General features: G+C 43.8%; 1 protein-coding gene across 2 annotated transcripts in view; it reads right to left on the bottom strand.

Moving 5' to 3' along the window:
- The window catches only part of MAML3 (mastermind like transcriptional coactivator 3), a 418,575-nt gene extending 398,760 nt beyond the window's left edge, over positions 1-19,815 (bottom strand). For both annotated transcript variants that reach the window (XM_086704197.1, XM_086704198.1), the window contains exon 1: positions 18,362-19,815. In XM_086704197.1, the coding sequence (XP_086560323.1) occupies positions 18,362-18,832 (471 nt within the window). In that variant the 5' untranslated portion in view covers positions 18,833-19,815. The remainder of the gene's footprint in view (positions 1-18,361) is intronic.
- Between the last annotated feature and the right edge of the window lie 2,051 nt (positions 19,816-21,866).

The following is a 21,866-nucleotide window of genomic DNA, read 5'->3' as shown; positions in this document are numbered from 1 at the left end:
ACTCCTGATTTTGCACAAGCATCCGTGAAAACACTTATTCTCCATTCTTTAATTCAAAGATTACTAGGTACCCACATCTGGTAACTATTTCCTATATGGAGCATGTTTTCTTGTATTGTTCTTCATTTGATTTTATTTTTACCAAGATACCCCCTCACATACACAATAGTACCCTCCTCCTTTCTTTCACTGTAAGCTACAGGGGCCTCTGGTCTACATCTTTAGACTTCCGTATTTCCTTTATTCTCCACAAACGTGTCAGTCAATTATTTAAGAGGATTGTATCAATAAGCATTTACTTCAAAGGTCCTATTTGTGCAACTTAAAAATTAGTATGCGACCCTTTCCTGCCCCTAAAACTTGATCAGTCGCCCCTTAAAAAATTTGTGGTGTTACCCAAAGCACTTTGAGCTATCAATTACAGGGTTATGAACAACCAGCCACTGAAGCCACCTGATTGGCTTCTCGTCCCTTGGTGCTTTATAATGATAACTAGATAGTATATAATTACACGGTCCCCAGAAGATACTTATAATTGAATCACAGGGCATTTTGTGAATGTTTGGGACAGCGATTAGAGGACCACAAAGTGATAGTATTTCTAACTCTCGCCAGCTAGAATGTAAATGAAGCACCCTAAAATTCAATTATAGGAGTCCTTTAGGTATTAAATAATTATAATACAAATCACATTAGGGGGCAAGTTTTTTTTTTTCTAATTGAACTGTCCCCATAACCCCTGAAGATCACATTTCCTAACAGTCCGCACAACAACACAGCTGGATTTTCAGATTTATAGTTCTCCCTCCAGCTGAAAAAGCTGTACCAAAGGTAGAACATATGCAATAGCCTGTTGGTACTTTTGTTTTGCCCGCTACCTAGTCGACCTACTAAGCGAGTTGGTCTCACTGTAGCTCCACTCATCCCATAAATGTGCTGTATAATTAGAACATCTAACATCATTGTGCAAAAATAAAATAGCTATGAAGATATTTACACGTGTAATTTAATAGAAACGGGATACTTCACCCATGTGAACATTCACCTATTCTCAACACCCAGAAATGATTTATTTCTCCCCCTCACCTTTCCCCTTTCTCCAGCTCCCCCTCCTAGCTCTCCTTCCTATTCTCAACAGTTCCTTCTGCCCCCTGTACCTGCTTTCCCTCAGGGCAGGTTGTGACAGGTGTAGTAAAGCCTCCAGGAGTGACTGTAGTTGGTCCCTAGTGCTCAGGGCAAGGATATAGAAGCGGCGAATGTAGATCTTTTTCAGTCATTGTCTTTTTGCTTCCATTTCTTAAATTCTTAAAGAGAGAGAAGGTAATTACTACTCCTCTAACTCAGGAAACTCGGGAAAGTAGAATCAGAAATACTTCTCCCCTGGCTGGTTTGCATAAACACACTGTCAAGGGAAGGTTGAAAGGATGGTCACACTGTGAAGTTGCTCCTACAACCAACCCAGCAAGTCAAACAGAAAACAGGACCCTTCTCATTCCTCTGGATGCTCTGAATCACATCCAGGGCACAGGCAGAAATTCCCCCAACCTCTGAATGCTACACCTAGCACATATCCGCTTACAGGGGATTTGTAACAGATCTATTTTCCTCTACTTAAAAAACATTTTTTTCAAGGCCAGTGATCAAAAATGTAAGACTAAGAACTGAAAAAATATCAGTCCCCCCAGCAGAGCCCCAGAGTTAAAATATAATCTCTGATTAGTGATTAGTAGAACATCACAGAAATAAATATACATATACATACATATGTATAATTTTCCAGTAGATTTGGCCTTGTAATGACATTTGCTCATGAGAAAAAGAAATTCACTCATCCCAACACCGGAACACTACCTAAGTGTGTCCTGCAAAAAAAAAAAAAAAAAAAAAGGGTCCCATAGAGACCAAGAATATAGTGGCATTTGGTGCTCTTCAATCAGAGCATCAACACCATCGGTTTCCTCCTTTTAGCTCCTGAAATAAAAATATTCTCATGCACGGAGCACAATAGCACAGGCTACAGCCCTTCCTCATGGAGTGTGATTCTCTCTGAGAGTCGCCTTCTGCTATGTTTGCAGGAACCACTCTCCCAGGACTGTGTAGCCCTTCTAGATCTTTCCTTACACCTCAGAGTCAAGAGCGAAGGAACCAGAATGGCTGACCATGACTACATAGAGGCTGAAGTCATAAAGGACTCGGGATGATGGCGCCACTCTGGCCAAGGTGGAGCACGTTATCAGGGCAGCCAAGGAGACCCCTCCAGAGGAAAGTGGAGTTAATTAGTCTTTTTATGCACACACACATGCCAGCTTCACACATTTAAAAAATAGACCCATGCTAAGCAAAGGGCCTATTTTAGCACTGTCTTGTAAAAACTAGATAGACGGGTACTCTCTCTCCTTTCTAGCAGTAACACTGGCCCTAACACACTTTCTGGCTTTAGCTATTCTAGCCTGAAGAACGAAGAGGTAATGTGCAAAGTGCATCCGAAAAGCACTAAAACAAAACAACAATTTTCACTCTCACACAAAGACTTGAGCCCTGGCGAATTAACGTACCTAATAATTAATTGGCATTCCTGTAGAAAATGTTCCTTTTGCAATGTAGCCACTGGGCTGCTATGGAAAAACATCCCAATTTATACTCGCTGAACAAATGATTTGATCAGTGACCAAAGTAAGGAGGCGTGACTGCTCTCCAAGCATGAGCTTTTCCGCATGGCCTGAGTCAGCCACCGTACAGCGAGGCTGGCATGGTGCCAAGAGCCCACCTGCCAATGAGACTAGAAGTTTCTGAAGAGCTACCACAGACCCAATGCTGGGACAGTCCCCCAAACAAAAGGCGGCGACCGAGTTCAACAACTGGCTTGCAATGGCACCATATGCTCCACAATATTGTCCTGCTGCAACACTGGGGCCTGTCTTCAGTGTTCCCGGGTGCTGCACAGCTGTCAGCCCATGAGCTGTTTTATCATTATTTTCACTGTTTTATTACTTTTCTGGGAATTCAAATCAGTGTAACCGCGCTTGATGCACCGGGTGAAAAATGGTGTCTCCCTCCCCCTCCTCCTTCAACCTAATGAATTGCCTTTTTTCATATCAAAGAGTAATGAGCACCAAAGCACATAATATTTATTCATGGAACAAAAGACATAGGATGGAGGGGGTGGGGGAAGCAGGAGCCGCTCCTGAGTGTGGAGAGCAGAAAAGCTGGACATTTTAAAGGAGCTCCTCACTCTGATTCCCAGGGACACTGGGTTCAGTTTATAGGGAAATCCAAGCCTTTCAGCTCTCCCCATTCTATCCCTTGGAGCCCTCCTTCAGGTAAGAACCTCGTCACTGTTTAGAGACCTTGCTGCTGAGAGGTGACAGCATCCAAACCTAACTCGTACCAAAGACTTGACAGTGAACTGTCTAAACCTTTTTTTCATCAGTGGACTTACCCTAAAACGCCTCCTCTTTCTCTCTCATGAGGATTAAGCCAGTATACCTAAGAGGCGCCTGGGTGGCTCGGTAGGTTAAGCGCCTGACTGGTTCAGGTCATGATCTCTCGGTTCATGAGTTTAAGCCCCACATCAGGCTCTGTGCTGCTGGTACAGAGCCTGCTTGGGATTCTCTCTCTCTCTACCCCTCCCCTACTTGTGCTCTCTCTCTCGAAATAAACTTAAAAAAAAGAAAAAAAGCCAGTATATCTAAGAACATTTGAGGTAGATCCTTTTACCCCCTATATCATTTTGGCCTCCATTGTGGATGAGGGCATGATCTGGCCCAGGGAAGAAGTGCCATAGAAATAATGGTGATATTGAAGCCTTGCTTACCTCAGATGACATGAATTTTATCTTCCTCCCTTTCTGCAATAATCAATCTCTCACATTCTGTCTTCAAGTCTTCTTTTTAATCCAGAAAATAGAAAATAATGTACAATGGTAGAAATAACTTAACCCAACCCATGGTTAATCTTTGTCCTTATAGACACAGACAATTTAATTGTCCCCTTTACAAAGGATCCCCAAATTGGGAGGGGCAGGATGGACTACTAAGTCAAGTTAATGCTAAATGAGCCATGTTTCTTGAAGGCTTCCCTGAATGCATGAGCCATCAAAGTGAAAGGAAAACTATTCTTTAAGGTAAGATAGCTATTAAACAAAGGTTCCTCAAAAACAATCCACTCTCACGCTGAGAGAGAGTAAAGGTAAAGGGCACGTGAACCACATGAAATTTTAACACCCGTGGCTGAGTTGCTGTTTCTTTCTCCCATTTTATTACTCAGTATCTTGCATTTTTCCATTTAAAAAGTCTATGTTGAGAATCAAGAAAAAAAAAAAGATTTGTTTAAACTGTGAAAAATATTTACAATTTTAAAAAATCATAAAATAATCCACTTCTTCTTATAACCTGTGCCACCCAAACGGTTGTGAATTTTAACACTGCAGAATTTCTCATCTGGATAATTTCCCTTAAACCCAGTAACGGAATCCTTTTCTGAAGCAACACTCTTGCGTCTTCCTCTTATAGTCTCATTTTTGTAAGTCTGTCAAAGCTAATTATCTCTCTCTTCAAATTTATGGCTCTTCAGTGTATCATAAACATATATTATGAAAAGTTGAAGAAAACAAGTGAAGTGTGCATTATAGTGTGAAGGAAAAAGACAGACATAAATAATTATTCAAAGTATCCATTCTTTGTTAATAAAGTAAAGAGAAGGGCATTAGAAAGAGTGGATGGTGGGGGCGCCTGAGTGGCTCCACTGGTTAAGTGTAAGTCTGACTCTTGACTTCAGCTCTGGTCATGATCTCACGGTTCCTGGGTTCGAGCCCTGCTTCAGGCTCTGTGCTGACAGTGAAGACCCAGCTTAGATCCTCTCTCTCTCTCTCTCTGCGCCTCCCCCGCTCTTGCGTGTGCATGTGTGCTCTCTCTCATTCTCTTTCTCTCAAAATAGATAAACTTTAAAAAAAGAAAGAATGGATAGAAATACCAAAGCCAGCCAATCCCCCTTTCCTCTCCCATATATGGCTGTCCCCACCCCGTGAGCCAATACCAGAAACTCCTACACCATCACTTTAGGGTAAAGAGGGAAGCAAAATTCTCAGGTTTGCAATCCTTTGACATTCCAGACCACAGATAAACACGAAGCCTACCAAACCTGTAACACAGACAGCTTGTGCCTCCGTGAAGGAAACAAAGACACAAGATAGGATTCTCACAAGCACAGCTATCATTAAGTGCCCTTACTTGAAACTATTTCTGAGTGTTCCAATTCCATCTGAGACCACAAACTTAAAGTTAATAAAAGGCTCCTGAATGATTCATATCAATCCTTTCTACCTAAGAACAGGATCAAACACTGAAAAAGAAACCGCCCATTTGAATTTCAATGGTCTAAGGGCCAGATATCCCCATCCTCAAAGTATCAGTTTATCATACTTTGTCATCCTTAACGTTACTATTATATGTTCTTAGTTCATTGTGGGCTCTAGACATATTCCACTCTAACACATACAACCTGCCAAAAATATTTTTTTTTAGTATGGTTATTTACTGTTATGACCAACAAGTTTCTTCAAATAGTCCTTGAATAGGTTCTGAGAATTAAGCAGCATGAAATCCAAACCTAAAATCATTGTTTCCACACTTCACCGAAGAAAATGAATGTGTTTTTAAAAAATCCAATAGCAGCTGCAAACCATTTAGGAATTCCTAGTTACACTGCAAAATACGCTTTCAACCATTTAGCCACAACAATTTCTAAACTGAGAAAGTTGCTTCTTTATATAAACCACCTCTGTTTACCAAACATCAGAGAGCCTCCCAGTAAAGGGCCAAGCCAGGATGTGAGTGGTGAGGGTATGTTGCAATCCTGGAGGTGCTGATCTGCACACTCTGCTGCGAGGAAATACCTTAAGTGATTAAAGATAAACACCACCTGCATGCTTTGCAAAGGGATCCATTGCTATAGCCACACACTCTTCTCTGGGATGGATGCAGGGAGAAAGGATGGACTGAAATACCACAGTGGATTAGAACTGGGACAATAGGAGCTCGGAACAGAAGATGGGAACAGGCAAAGGGAATGTATGTTTTACCCCCGCTGGGAACTCTGGCATTATTATCACTTAGACATTCTGAAGTTAAAAGCCAAGAATAAATGATTATATGAGTTTTAGCTCTTTTCCTTTACTTAGCATCCAGAAAATTCTGTTGCGCTCTGACACGTCAAATTTCTTTGCGTTAATGTGAATGTTGACCCCAGACACTCCCATTTATGAATTTATTTAACTGTCTAGTTATTGAACTCCCTTTGAAACAAACAAAATTCCAAAATAAACAAACATTTAAGTAAAAAAAAAAAACTAAAAATGTCTGAAACACATTTTGCAAGGTATTTAAAAAAAAAACTACAATAATGTACGACTTGACTATAGTCATTTATTTCCTATTACAAATCACCTCTGGATTCTTTCAACAGGAAAGAAGAAAATGCTTTCCAAAGGAATTAGAAATTAGAAGTTTATTACAACAAAGCTATGATCTCAATAGCCTTTGGAAAAGTTTTTATCTAATAGTATCATCAGATATCTATATCAGATAATAGTATCTGATATCTATCTAATTAGTTGGATCTATCTAGATAGATCTAATATCTAATATCTATCTAATTATCCAACAGTATCATCAGATATCTATGAAATAACTAATATTGAAAACATATAATCATTTACCTGTCTACAATCAATGTAGAGGTAAAAGTTACACTTCGTGCAAAACTCCAGGTAGTCGTTCACCTTGTGCACAGGTGAAAGCAATCCCTGAACGAAAACACTCCAGTGCGAGAAATGAAAGAAACAGACCCAGGAACCTTCAGAAGTAAACACAAAAAAGTAAGATGACGCTCCTCAGAGGGACAGGAGACCAGCAAAACTAGACTGTCAGCAGGAAAAGTCAAAGGTTGAAATGTATTAGATGACCAGAGCAGCAACGTTAAGGAACTCCTAAGTTTATCATATTGGACAGCCTAATTAGAAGATCAGGAGCAAGATTCTTATTTTACACACAGAACTAAATCTTACGATTTAAGATGTTGAAACAGAGGCTATCTAGCTGTCTTTAGACTGAAGCTCCCCTAAAGTCTGCACGGAGCACATGGCTGCATTAACTTAGCTGGCCACAGGTTTTGTGGGTTTGTTTTTTTTTTTTCCCCTAAGATGCTACGTGGCTGAGCTAAATGGCAGAAAAGGGCGGCTGCTAATCAACATGTACATCATAACTTGAAACAGAAGGCCTAGTTTATCAGAATCCCCTAGCAGAGAATGACCTATAAAGTTTAGGCCCCCATTCCTACCCTTACCACTTACATTCCTACCCTTGGTTGGCTCCTGTGGTTCAAATAATTGCCACCAACATCTTATACAAGCTTCCAGGTCCTACTGCCACTATGGCAAAGGTGAAGCATAAAGTGGTGATAAAAAAGACGGGGAAAGGAAGGACACACAGGCCAGAAGTATACGAGGCCAAGGGACAGCAAAGTGGGGATCCTCATTATCAAACAGCAGAGCTAGGCAAGGAGCAGCACCATAGGAGAGACCACGTATCTTAATTTTGGCTCCCGTTCAAACTGATCTTACAACCTAAAGGAAGAGGACTTGTCCTTGGTGGAGCCCGGTTATTTCAAAAATCCAGTTGCTCACACAACCTTTTTGAGAACAAATGCTTCAGGCAGGTAAAGGCAGAAAAGCGTTGTAGCCAAGAGCACAGATTCAGGAGCCAAACTGCTCCAGCTATGTGAAAACTCGGGCTATGAGTATGAGCATCTCTGTGTAGGGCAGCTGCTAGGCCAGAGGTGAATCAAAATGACCAAGAACTCCAATGAAGGGCAGTCTTCAGGCCATTTCAGCACACGTGTATAATGAAAACTGATAGGACTTCTCACTGTCTAAACAAATGCTATCGGGTGACTGTCGAGGCAAGTCCATTTTGATGCATTTTCTACAGTTGGCCAGGTCAGCAGGTTGTTATTACCATGTTACACAGATGACTGGATTAGTCAGGGTAATTTAACCTGTGGGAAGCAGCAACTCACAGGCGTGAGATGTTTACGACCACTCAAACCTGCACCCACTGCCACCCCAGGTACTATATCACCAGCTGAAGTACATTTCACAAATAAAGCCACACAGGCCTCGTGCAACGCAAAGCTCAGGAAAGGTAGAGAACGACAAACTTGTTCAAAAAAGTGAATTTCCTACTTTCACAGCATGAACAGGTACTGGCTAACTAGACTCCCACTAACTTCCTTTTCAGGACCAGATGAAAAGAAGGCAAGTAATTCCTAGAAGATACGTTGCCAGATACACAACCTTTATAAACTAAAAGTGTTCGCCCTAGACCGAATAGCCCAACACCAGTTACTAGAGTTGACACTTTTTCTTGAAGCTGTACTTTTAAGGACACACAATGATCATCTGCTCTAAAACAGGTTATAACAAGATTCAGGTACTATATTAAACCATATTAGATTAAGAGATTTTTTTTTTGGTCAACCTTTTCTGTTTATACATATTACGTATATAGAAAGAAATCCAAATCTGTGCTACAGAAATGCTCACATATGTATAAGGAATATATGAATAAGGATGTTCACTGCAGTAACGTTTAATTGGCAGAAAATGAGAAACTACAAGAGTGTCTTCAATAAGGGATCACTTAATAAATTATGGAACATTTATTTATGGAATGCTATGTAACAGTTAAAAAGAATGACTTTAGGATCTATATGTAATGACTTGGGACACATCTCCAAAATACATTATGTGGAAAAAGTGAATCTCAGAACCATATGTATGATTCCATTTATGTAGAAAAAAATGCTAACATGTGATGGTGTACAATATATAGTATATATGTAAGTGAACAAAAGGAGGTCTGGAGAGATATTATAAACCATGCTAACTCCTGAGCAGGGGGAAACACTAAGGACAAGAATTAAGCCACTTTTTAATCTACTTGCTTTCATTTAGCAATTTATTCAACAAATATCTCGAGTTCTTCCTATGTACAAGTAGGTCTTTTTGTGGCCATGAGAATATGAAGATGAATAAAGAGATAAAATCCCTGTCCTCACTACCTGGTATTTTATTTCCGTATCGTTTAAAAATTTTCTCACTTAAAAAAGATGTCATAACCCCCTCTCCAACACTTAGGCAACTGAACAACTTTTGCCGGAACATTTTCACTAGAGACAGCCCATTTCATCTTTGAACAGTTTTAATTTTCACATAATCGGGTTTTGTTTTTTTTTTAACGCTTATTTATTTTTGAGACAGAGAGAGACAGAACATGAACGGGGGAGGGTCAGAGAGAGAGGGAGACACAGAATCTGAAACAGGCTCCAGGCTCTGAGCTGTCAGCACAGAGCCCGACGTGGGGCTCAAACTCACGGACTGCAAGATCATGACCTGAGCTGAAGTCGGACGCCCAACCGACTGAGCCACCCAGGCGCCCCAGGGTTTTTTTTAATAGTAAACCAAACCTGGCTCCTAATAACTGCCAACCACCGATCCTAACTTTATCCCCTTTTGGCCAATAAAGAGCACATCTCGTCCTTCCTTCACTTGACAGTGCTTCAAATATTTTAAGAAAGCAATCATACCCTCTAAATCAGACCAAACACCTCCAGGTCTTCCAACTGTTCTTCACATACACGGTTTCAAGTCCTCACACCTTCCTGCCAGCTTCTTTCTAAAGGTTCTCCTCTTTATCTAATTTCCTCTAAAAGCCTGATGTCAAGCCGTGATCATGGTGCTGCCAAGTGTCACCTAGTCAAAGACGATCATCTGCCTCATTTTTAACCTTAATCTTCTTCGCCGCCACACCACCTAATAATCCTCTCCTCGCACAAAGTGATTTCATTTGAAAAATAATGAAATAAGTGTCGTTCGAGAAAACAACGCAAGAAAGCCATGGCTACAGAAAGCTGGCAAGAAGACACAAAGCATTTAGCACCCTGGGATTTTCCTAAATGTTAGTTTATTAACGACTTCCATTAACGTGGTCTCATAAAACCACGTTTCATACGGCTAACCTGAACCATGAAACGATGCCCTGCAGGGTGCATCCAATGAGAGCAAGGATGCCCCTTTCACCAAGGTACCCCCAGCGCCTAGAAATAGTGCGCAATATGCAGCAAGCAGTTGCTCAATTCCTAATCACTCGATGTTGGCTTATGCAGGAGTGAAACAAGACTCCAACCACTCAACTTTAAGTCTGCACTTGGACGGGGTGGGGGGGCAAACAATTGGGAGATAGGCAAGGAATTCATAAAAATAGGCCTAGCCTTTGTGCTGTGAAGTCTTTGCGACTCTTACACACATATTAATTCACTGGGGCCTAACAATCACTCCATGAGGTAAAAACAAATGACTACTGTTCACCTTCTGACAGACAAGGAAGGAGACAGAGGCAGACAGTCGTGAAGTGAAAAGTCATGAAGTTAGAAGGTCACGTGGCCGGGGATGACAGGCAGCACAGTGGTCCTTTAACTCCTTCCAAGGGACCTTCTGCCACACCTCCTCCTTTCTCCGCTCCTTAAGTAATAAGAGTGTGTTTGAAAAGCTGTGGGTAAAGCCACACTGTGTACTTTCAACATCCTAGGGGAGCTCCTGATTTAAATCAGGGTTTCTCAACAGCAGCAACACTGATATTTTGGACCAGGTGTTGTGGGCACACAGTAGGTATTTAGCTTCATCCCTGGCTTCCACCCACTGGACAGCGCGAGCATCCACTCTGGTTGGGACAACCAAAAATGTCGCGCAACATTGCCAAATGTTCCTGGAGGGAGAGAGGGAGCAAAATCTCCACTGACTGAAAACCACTGATTTAAAGGAATCCTATAGTAGTAAATCCATTCCAGTGGCAGTAGTAATAATTTAAGAACGCACGAAAATATTTTAGGAACGTGATTTTTCCCATATACAAACCATACTGCCATTAGCTCTTGAAAACATATGTATTTGAGTTTTCCTAAGGTCTAAAGGTTCAGAGGGGACTACTAAAAGCATACTTTACCTCTGTGAGCTCCCAAGGCACCAGGATACTGTTTACCACAAATGAGCAAAACCGATCATCTCTCTTATTTCTTCCCCTTGCTATCCATTCCAGGTGATGCCTCCAAAATCGTCATCCCTTTTCGCCTCTCCTACCTTAACACTTCTTCCTTAAAGCCCTTTCCTGGGCACCAGTCCCTTTACATTCACGCTCAATCACGGAGTTGCTTTCAGCATCTAACAAACAATCAAAGAAAGAAAAATAACCAACCACTGTGAGAATAAAGGGCACTGGCCAAGCTTGTCTTTTAGAGCCGTGCAATCCTTTTGAGTCAGTTATGACCCAGGTCGAACCGCACAAACAGACCCGCAGCACTTCAGCCCTTTCCTTTGAAGGGGAAGAAGCCTCTGTCCAGACAGGAGTTTTCTGGAGGTGTCGAAAGATATCGTGAGAGGAGAGAAGAGATCTACAGTAATGTGTCCTAATAACGTCTTCACGTGCACAAGTAAACACTTACATAGTTGAAGGCTGGAGGGTCCGCCACACGAAATGACACAAGCAGATTCTACGCGACAGGATGGAGATTTAAGGAACTAGAAAGGAAATTCTGGAAGTTGTTAGTCAGAAAATTAAATGTTTCACTTAAGTTTTCCACAGTGGTTAAGTCATCGCTGAGGAGGACGAATGTTAGTTATTTGTATTTTAAAAGAGTCTACTTTAGCTTAAAGGTCACTCCAACCAATGGGAGGTGCACTATAATTAAAAAGAAGTGTCTAAATTATTCCTAAGGAATCACTTTCTTTCTGTCAGAGGAAGTACTGCAAGCCTTTTGAGATTTTTATGAAATTCCCCCAAGAATAGTGCGCACAGCTTGCCTTGAAACTCCTGAGCCACAGTAGTAATTTCCTTTCTCTATGCGCGTGTGTATGTGGCCCTGAGGGAATGCTGTGCTTTCTTCCCCAAATGGAGTTGCTTACCCACAACTCAAAAGCTCCTCAATAACAGAACAGCCAGGTAGACTTAAGGGAGGAAAGAAAGGTGTGCTCCTTCCCTGATCCATTAAATGAAATTCTATGATCTTTAAGTATTTATTACACAGCAGGCTTTCAACTCCATCTTCTGAGTAACTTTATCCAACCTTACTTCTTTAGTTCTTTAACTTTTCTTATGTTTAAACACAAGAGTTTTTTGGGGTTTTTTCTTTTTTTGAAGTTAGGAGAATTAATCAGTTCTCAGCGATAGCTGGTTTTCCAGGAGCTACATTTCCAACTCACACACATGAATAATGAATTTTTGGAATGGGTCTGTCTGAAAAGCATGCGGTATTTTTAATGAAAATTTAATTTGGGGGGTCCTAGAACTTTGGAGCAGTTATCTGTAAATCAGCCACGTTTAAAAAAAACCCAAAAAACAAAAAAACAAAACAGAAATCAATGTCAAATTAGTTTGAAACAGCAGAAAAGTAAAGCATATTATTTTACTTAAAACGTCATGAGAAGGGCATATAACTTGGCCTGAAGCTGTTGAGAAGTCACTGGTAACAAACCTGATGCTGATTAAAATACAAGCAAACCAGTTATCCCCTTAAACCTAGCTAGAATACTGAAAAGCCTACAAAGAATATACGCAGTCTTGGATGCAAGAGGTTGATTTAGCATTTTAACTTCTGTGAAGTAGTATGGACTGTGCAGCAATACTGTTGAACAAACGAATTGAAATTTTTAAATTCAGCCTCTTCTCCATTATTTGTGCTAATGAAGAGTTAAGTGGCATACAAAATCAAATCTATAATTAATCCAAAATAATTGGCCTCCTCCCCAATAGTTTCATTAGTTATGAGTAGGAAACACTGAAATTAAATTTCTCTTATTGCTTCTTCCCACTCTTTGATAAAGGTGCAAAAGGTCAGTGAAAAGACCAAAAGGTTGGCTGCCAGAGGAGAAGGAAAAACAAAGTAAGCAGTTATAGGGTCTGAAAACTAGACAAACAGCCTCTGAGTAATAGAGTGAAGAAAATGCAAAGCTATTTGGGAGAGTTAAAAGGTAGATATTATAAAAATCGTAGGACTGAGTGAGTTTTAAATATGTTCCTCTTTATAAGATTTTGACGTCTGACTGATTCCACAGCTATCTATCATGAGTGATGTGGAAAAGATGACAGAATTTAGCCATCCTAAGATCAAGAACACAGTACAAGACTGTTAATTAACAAACATAGAGCACTAATCACAAATAAAATTCCATAAATGGCATTACATAACATGTAAGTACTTCAAATGTGTCTAAGAATTACTATGTGATGTATAAAGTGGTTTATTATACTGGATTCCTTGTATGGAAGTAGCACTGAGAAGAGAAACACGGAGAGAGAGACCCCCCCCACTCCAACACCACACACACACCATTCTTATCCCAACCAATGGAAGAGCTCTGTCAGGAAACCTCTTTAGACACAGTTGGCTATTGGTTTCATGGAGATATTTAGAAAATAACTCTACATAACTCTATTTTAATGTTTGAAATTCTCCTCTTTCTTCTTACAGAAATGTCAGTAAACCAGGTTTCCTCCTATCAGGTAGCACAAACCTACAAAGATTCTAAAATTTGCTCTTACAATTCTAGCAAGTCAGGATAGAAAGTATCAAACACACTACCTCTTTGAAAACCCAGTTTTCCCTGGGAAAGAACTCAGCCCCAAGAGCGGTTGGTAGATTATGATTAATGATTAACTAAATGTGCTTCTACTTTTCTGATCTCTGGCTATCCGGTGCTAAATAAAATGCGCCACAACCAAAGAACATAAATAACATAATTAAATATGTATCGGAGCTTTAAAAAAAAAAAATGCTTCTTAAGAACTAAAAGACACTTGTGAAACACAGAGAAATGAAATTCCAGGAACTTTTTCACAAACTTAAGGCACACCCTGTGTGGGCTATGGAAGGCTTTTCAAGAAGCCAACTGTCAATCCTATCACCCAGGATAGCAGTTGAACAGGAGAAGCCAATGAAAAGGTTCCTAGGAAAAATCTAGAAATGGTTTGGCATTACAAGCCTGCCAAATGATTTACCTTCAATTTACCTGCCAGTAATTTACCTTCAACAGGATATTCAACAGGATAAGAAATGGGAAACCAGGTTCATTTATAAGGAAGTTTAGCACTGGACTAGTATGTTGACATTTCCTGGATCTGTTCCCGAAATGGATAAGAACATTTTGGATATGTTGCAGTTTTCTCCAATACTCAGTAATTAGTAAGTTTATTATCAACTGAATTTTATGTGATAAACTCTTCAGAGTGAGAACCACACAGAGCTATGCAGTCTGGAAACTGTGTATAAATTACGCACACTCTGAAAGTTATAATGGTGCTAACAGAGTGAAAAGGTCACGAAAACACTGGACTTATCCAGGTCAAGTAAGGCTACCACCATTTTGAAATTCTGAAGACTGCGCTGTCAGGCTTTTCGGTTGTGCCTGAATGATTACACCTTTGTCAAGTCAGTCTCTCTTTGACTTGAAAATGAATTTGTCAACGGGAATTTACTTTAAAATTTTAACCTGACCTTCAATTCCAAATACAAAGAATGAAAAATGTCTCTTGTTACCACAAGTAATTAAAACTATTTTAGGAAAAGATCACTTTTCAACTGAGACTCTCCTGAATATACAAAAAAGTGCAAGTGTGTTGGGGGGGGGGGGTTAAGGGTCATTTGACTACTTGTCCAGAAACTACCTTTCACCAGAGGTACTGCAGCTTCAAACCCAAGCCTTTTTGAACTCCCTGCTCTCTTAACGGGGCTATTAGGGACCCACACAAAACCCAGGCTCCTTCCAGCAGCCTGGAACCATGGAAGATTTCTATTTCACCTCGCCCACCCTTTTTGTTTGCTTGTTTTTTTAATTCACGTCTATGCTTGTAAATATGTAAGGAAACAAATCAAAAGAGGGAAAGAACTGATTAGACTGACTTCTCAACCCAAACCAGGCAGAAAGAGATCTAATCGGTATTTAGTACTTTGGACATATTGGCCCTAAGAAGGGAAACAATAGCAATAAAACAGAAAAGAATCCTATTCGTCTTTATTTTTATCATCACCATTATTATTATTTGGCTCTGGTTGATTATTGCTCTTCTTTAGGGTTTTTCAGATAGCCCAATATGAGGACTAAATATAATTGTTCTGTGGCCCAAGCAGAGCCCAACTATAATCCAGTAGCCAATCAAGAAAATGAAGATCAAGATTTTCTTTGCGACCTCTGCTTTCAAGATTTTATCTCATACACAGGCTAAGTTAAGGTAGCCTTTCATTTCAAGGGCTAATATGAATTTTTAAATTAATTATTTTTAAAGAAAAAAATAGCTTATAGAAGAGGATAACATTATCTTCTTTCCTTCTTTGTGGTACACAGGATTTACAAGCAACTCTTTGCTTAAGATTTAAGGCTGTTTATTTTCATTACTCTCATCACACATACCTCCCACTGATATATGTGAAATACAGTTGAAGCTAGAATATATCCCTGTTCCATACACAGCCTTGGCGTTTACATCAATCTAATCAATGGGCTAAATTATTGTCAAAAAATTGACAGAAAAGTGCTATTTTTCAGGCAATTTTTCAAGTCTGTTGTTAACTTGCTAAACTGGGATTCACTATGCTACTTATAGTTCAGGTCTGCTCCATTCAAGTAAGATTGTCTTTGCATTTTCAAAAGTAAGCTCTGGCTTGGGCTTTCTACCTCCTTCCAGGTAACGTCAGAATCCAGGATTGCTTCCACCTGCGTACGTGTTATAAGCCAGGCGCGCGCACCCAGAGTCCTCCCTCTACCCGTCCGCAGGCCCAGACTGCACCCTCCGGAGAACCTAACCCAAACACGAAAACTTTCTGGCCGCTTACTCCACTGTGCTCGCCAGTGATCAAAGGCGACCGGGCACCAGGAAGGGCACTGGCTTTTGTTCCAGCGTTGCCCAGAAGGCGAGGTAACGCCACAGCAGTCCTCCCCCGGAAGGTCGGGAGAAATTCCCTGGAACTGAGATTTTGGAGCCTCACGAAAAAGCAGCCGATTTTTACGCAATCCTTGCGTGTGGGGTGTACAAACACGTGAAAAGAGGGCGTGGAGCAGGCAGGGATGAAATTCTCAGTGCCTTTCAAATTCTACTTCAGTCTTAGGTTCACAAAGTGAGTCTCCCCATAGGTGGAAGTGCGCGAGGGTGGCGGGGAGAGGGAGACCACGCGGACTGGAAGAGAAATAGGTACGAAACGGGCACGCGAGATACAGTCTAGATGCAGGTCCAGCCCCGCCTCCGGGTACAATCAGAAAAGCTACAGTGTGTCAGTGGCTTTCGGCTTCCTGTTTGTAAAGCCAGAACCTCCCTCCCTGACTTCGGTGACAGACGTTCTTCCTCAAAACAGAGTCCGCCTCTTCTTCGCGCTCGGGCTGGATCGGGGGCAGGAGGAGTGTGGGGCGAACGCAGCGCGGGCAGCCGCGGCGGAGGGGGCAGGGCCGCGGGGAGCAGCGCCCCTCCCAACCGTGCGGCCTCCAGGGCAGAGCTGGGCCGCCAGGCGGACAAAGCGCCTCCCGCTCCCTCCCCCACGACCGCGCACCGAGAGGGAGGGGGAAGGCGGGATGTGGGAGGTGGAAGAGGAGGGGGTGGAGGGAAGGTGCAGCCGGCGGGACTGGGCTGGATCGCGCCGAGGAGGGTGGGGAGGAGGAGGGTGGGGAGGAGGAGGGGCTGGGCGGCCTCGGAGAACTGGGAGGAGGGAAGGATTCTTGAAGCCCAAGATAAACAAATTGTTCCTCTTCACGTGCGGGGTGGGGGGAGGTGGAGAGGGTGGGGAGCGAGCGCTGAGGCCTCTCCTCTTCCCCTCCCCCCAGCCGGCTCTTTGTCAAGGAGCGCCGGCCGGAGTGCCGGGCGAAAGCCGGAGGAGGCACCGACACCACCGGGGGCGCCCAGGGCTCCCAGACCCGGGATGTGCGCGGTGTATAAACCGCACACGGAGGGGGACGCCCACACCGGGCCCTGCGCTGCGGATTGAGGTGCAGTCGGCCAGGGAAACCCGCGACAGCGCGCGGCCGCGCCGCGCTCCTGGATTCCCACAGCCGGGCGCACCCCGCACACGCGCGCAGCCTGGAGCCAGGCGGCGCGGTGGGGGAGGGGGCTGCAGACACCTTTCCCAAGCTTCCGGCCTCCCCCCACCCCCCAACACACACCCAGAAAGGAACGCAAAAGAGCAGGAGAGAGAAGATAAGAGAAAGGATTCTACCCTCAGGGTTAGGGGGTGGGAACTGCCCCTTCCTCCCAGGGAAGTTAAGCCATTGGCTGCTCCTCTACCTCGAACCCACCCACCCAGCCATTTAAGCTTCTTTCACCTCCCTGCTACCTTCCACTTCTCCCGGCTTATTACACTATCCTGGAAAGTTGGCGGGGAGCGATGTGGAGGTTGAAGCTAGCAAGCTCCGTGCGAGCAAGTTTAAGAGGAGGACGAGAAAGAATCCCCAGTGGAGCTGGCGTGGCCCGGACCCTGGGCGCAGGCCGAGGGCGTAGCTCTCCCCTGATCCCCACGCCCGGCCGCTCCCCACCACCCCCCGGACCCTCGCGGCCGCTCCACCTGCCGGGCCAGCCTCGGGGCTGGAGCGGCGATAGAGCGCACCCGCTCCCCGCATCCGCGCGCGCTCCCGTCAACGCGCGCGCGCAGCCACCCTCGCTTGCTTCTCATCCACTTCAAAGTTCATTCACAAAACTCTCAGACTTTCTCAGCCCAAAGGGGGTTAGCTAGGGAGAAGAGGCGAGAGACTCTCCCTTCCCCTTCCTCCCCCCAGGGGTTGAGGGCCTGGTGCCCGCCCAGAATCGGCAACTGCATCAATTTCTCTCTGCACCCGGCGGTTGTGCTGAGAGGGGTGGGTGAAGGGGGGGGGGGCTGGTCTGGAGAAGCGAAGCGGCACGGCGAGGGGTGGGGTGGGGAGTCGTGAAGAGGAGGAGCGAGGTTTCAACTCTGGGTTCACTCTCTTTCAAATCGGTATCTAAGAAAGGGAGAGGGGGGGAAACTTTTCCAGTGCCTCACTCCGACGCTTCAGGCTCCCTCCGCCCCTCGCAGTCGTGACTGGCTTCTCCCCTCTCGCCCCCTCTTCCCCAAATCTGACAACCCTGACAGATTAACAGGTAGCGACGACGACAGCTTTTTCCTCAGAAAAGTTGATGTTAACCCTTCGGTTTCAGCCCACCTCATCACCGTGCAAATCAAACACCCGTCCCCCCATGTAAGAAGCTCCACGCCCCCCCCCCACGCGCGCGCCCCACGCCTGCTGCCAGTGCGCCCTCACCATGATCAGCGTGTGGTTCCTCTGCTCCGCCGAGGCAGCCTCCGCATCTTGCTGGGGTTTGCTCTGGTGCTGCTGCTTGCCCGTGCCGGCGCCGGATTTCTTGGCTCTCTGCTCCAGGGTCCGCTGATAGAGGCTCACAGTGTCCCGGCGCTCCAGCTCCAGCTGCTCCACCTGAGCCTGCTGATACCTGTTCTCGCAGTTGACGTGGTGCCGCCGGCAGCCCTCGATGCGCTGGCGGAGCCGCTCCACCACGGTGCTGTGCTTAGGGACGGCCGCTGAGCCGCCGCCGGGGCCCCCGGAGCCGCCGCCGCCGCAGCCGGCAGCGGGGTGATTGCTACTCGGAGCAGCGGGAGTACTATTGGGAGTATTATTCACACCGATCCCGGCCCCGCCGAGGCTGCTGTTCAGGCTACTGTTGATGCAAATACTACTGCCATTCGCGGCAGCAGCGGGGGCTGCGAAATCCCCCATCCTGCTCCCCGGGCACACTATTTTGGAAGAACTTTTTTTTATCCACCCCCCTATCAGCCTCCTCCTTGGGTCCAAGAATTAAAATAGTTTAAGTGGAACGCGGGGGAGACGCAAGCACATGGATGGAAACAGCGATCTCGACGGGGCGAAAAAAAGGGGGAGAGATTTTGGGGTAGGTTTTTTTTTTTGTTTCCTTTTTTTAAACTGTAAAGCTCGAGGGGGAAAAAAGAAGGGGGGGTGTTATCAGAATACCATCAGACACCTATCAACAAAAAGAATCACAACAAACTGAGCCAGCAGCAAATCGGGTTGCAACTCAAGGGGAGATCCGCTCCTCTCCTGCCTTCTTTTTATAATCCATTATTTTCTAATAAATTCCAGGAGATTTCCGGTGGTTGGCAAGCATTTTCTCCCTACGTACCGAAAAATACACCCCATGTACACACACAAGCATATGCCTCCAGTGCGGACACGCGCGACACACACTCACTCCACACCGCATCGGAAAACGGCAAGCTTGCTTATTGCAATTTCCTTCCACAAAAAAGTTTTGGTGTTTATGCCGCCCCGTGTTCTCAAAGTACTTTGGCTGCTCAGTTGCATTTCACAGGAACCTAGATATCGAATCCTCGGGCTGGGGGAAGTAAACACATGGACAGTCCGAGGCGACTGCAAAAGTAGATCGGTGAAGTCCTTTGCAAAACGCCGCGCGGAGAGCAGCCCCTAACGCTCGGCTGGGCTGCCGCTGCCGCCGCTGCTCCTGCCACCATCACAATGATCAACTGCTCGCAGCCGCCGCCGCCGCCGCCGCCGCCGCCGCCTCCTCCTCCTCCTCTCGCTCCTCCACCTCCTCCTCCTCCTCCATGCCAGCGGAGTGATATCAGGACGCGCGAGCTCAGTAAACACGGCAGCGGCGGCGGCTGGAGGCCGTGAGACAAGCCGGGGGACACGGCGCAAAACCCGGCCCGGACTCACCCGGCAGGAGCGGGCGCCGCACGCACCGGCACCCGGCTCCCGCCTCCCTCGCCTCGCCCTCCCCGCCTCTCCACGCCCCCAACCTCACTACTACCCTGACTGGAAGCTGAGCTGCCGGAAAGAGAGGAAGAAAAGATTCTGGGGGATCTCGGGAATGAATCAACTTTTGACCTGTGTGTGTGTGTGTGTGTGTGTGTGTGTGTGTGTGTGTGTGTGTGTGTGTGTGTGTGTGTGTACACGCGCGCGCACGTGTGTGTGCGCGCGCGCGAAGATGGCCGCGTGGACGCGCCTGGCTGGATTTCCTTATTCCAAGCGAGATATCATGCAAGCCCAAGTTGTTGTTATACATTTATGCATTATATTGCAGAACTGTGCATGACCAGGCAGAAACATTGAAGCTTCACAGCAGTTGTCTGTCATTCCTACCCATGTGGAAAGAAAAAGGCAAATGAGTGACTCGTTTTTAAAACCCAGGTAATAAGTCCTTGCTTGTAACAACCCTGCTTATGGACACTTGTTCAAACTCTAAGCCAATCTTAACACACAAATGCCGAATACTGAACAAAAAGAAATAGGCACAAAAAAACCTTGGAATTTTATTTAATTCTCTGTACATGATTGTTGTTATTAAGGCAATTATTGTTTTAGTTACCCTTGGAAAAAAATTAAAATAAAGCAAGCAGGGACTTGGAGGTGAGACTAACAGTACATTTTAACAGACTGTTTTGAACACTAGGTGCTAATGACAGCAGTAATTAAGGGTCCTTCGTAAATCAAGTGGAAAGATTGCGGATTTCATGGACTAGAACTATAGGAAAAACACAGCATTTCACAGTTTGTCATGACCAAAACAAAAACAAGCAAAAATAACAGGCTTACCTTATTGCTAGATATATTTCTTTCTGTTTAAACGAATGTACAATAACTATAATTAAAATGGAATAACTACCACAGAAAGCAATCTAAACTTTCCTTTGTCTTTCCAGCTATTGAATATTTAAAAAAAAAAAACCACTAAGGATCAAACATAATATCCTTGAATCTGAACTTAAGTAAATGCATATACATAATTTAAAAAAAATTTTAATGGAGAAACAGCATTTCTGTGATCATCTGTATTACAAAATCTTGATTGTGAGCTATTAATAATGAGGCATTTTGTATTATCTCAATAAATCTTATAGAATTAGTTTTTAGGGTAAAAATACACCCCAGTTTTCTAAAATAGCCAGGAATAAAAGAACTTTGGATCTCATGCATTAGTCATGAGATCTGATTTAAACCATCTTCATTTCTTGGCATTGCAGATTAGCATAGGATGCTATTTCTAACCTCATAATGTCAGCAATAAGAAGCTATATTTTTCTTCAATTAATCAGGCCTATATGGTAAACTATATCTTTAACATCCACTGGATTATATGGTAAAATGGGCAGCAAAATATTGATTAATGTGGTGTGAGATTACCTCTAAGTAGCGAAACCAAGGTGAGAGCGTATCTTTCATTGAAGCTCAGAGGGCTACTTAGTAAATATACAATTCTCTGTATAGAAACTGCCCCTCTGTTAGAAAATTTAACGAATTAGTTCTATAGCGAAAAGTCAGTTCAGGTTCTAACAACATAGAGAAAATTATAAGAAAACGACATCACAAAGTGGCCTTTGTCTTTTTCACACATTAACTATATAGTATCTCTATTAATTCAGGAAACACATGGCCTTGCTACAGAGAGGAAGCTATGACTCTGCATTCACGCTATCTCTCTTCACTATACTTCAATTCTCATTCCTTCTCCTACCCCAAGCACCTACATCGCCCATAAAAGACTGCAGTTTGATTTACAGAGGCAGCAAGTTTGAGGGTCTTGAGTACTGTGTCTTTGTTTTTGAAACCTGTGTTATAATTCTAGCTTTTCCTGTGACTCTGAATTTTTCACTGAGAATTTGTCAATTTCGAAAAAAAATGATGGCAATAGCAGCAACATGCATTCCTATCAAGCTGTTTACCTCTCCAATCACGAAGGGAAACCAAAAATACACAAGAATTTGCATCCTTCCCT

The sequence above is a fragment of the Puma concolor genome, chromosome B1 (genome assembly GCF_028749965.1).
Source record: "Puma concolor isolate L17-30 chromosome B1, mPumCon1.1.hap2, whole genome shotgun sequence".
NCBI lineage: Eukaryota > Metazoa > Chordata > Mammalia > Carnivora > Felidae > Puma > Puma concolor.
This window is presented reverse-complemented; position numbering and strand designations above follow the sequence as displayed.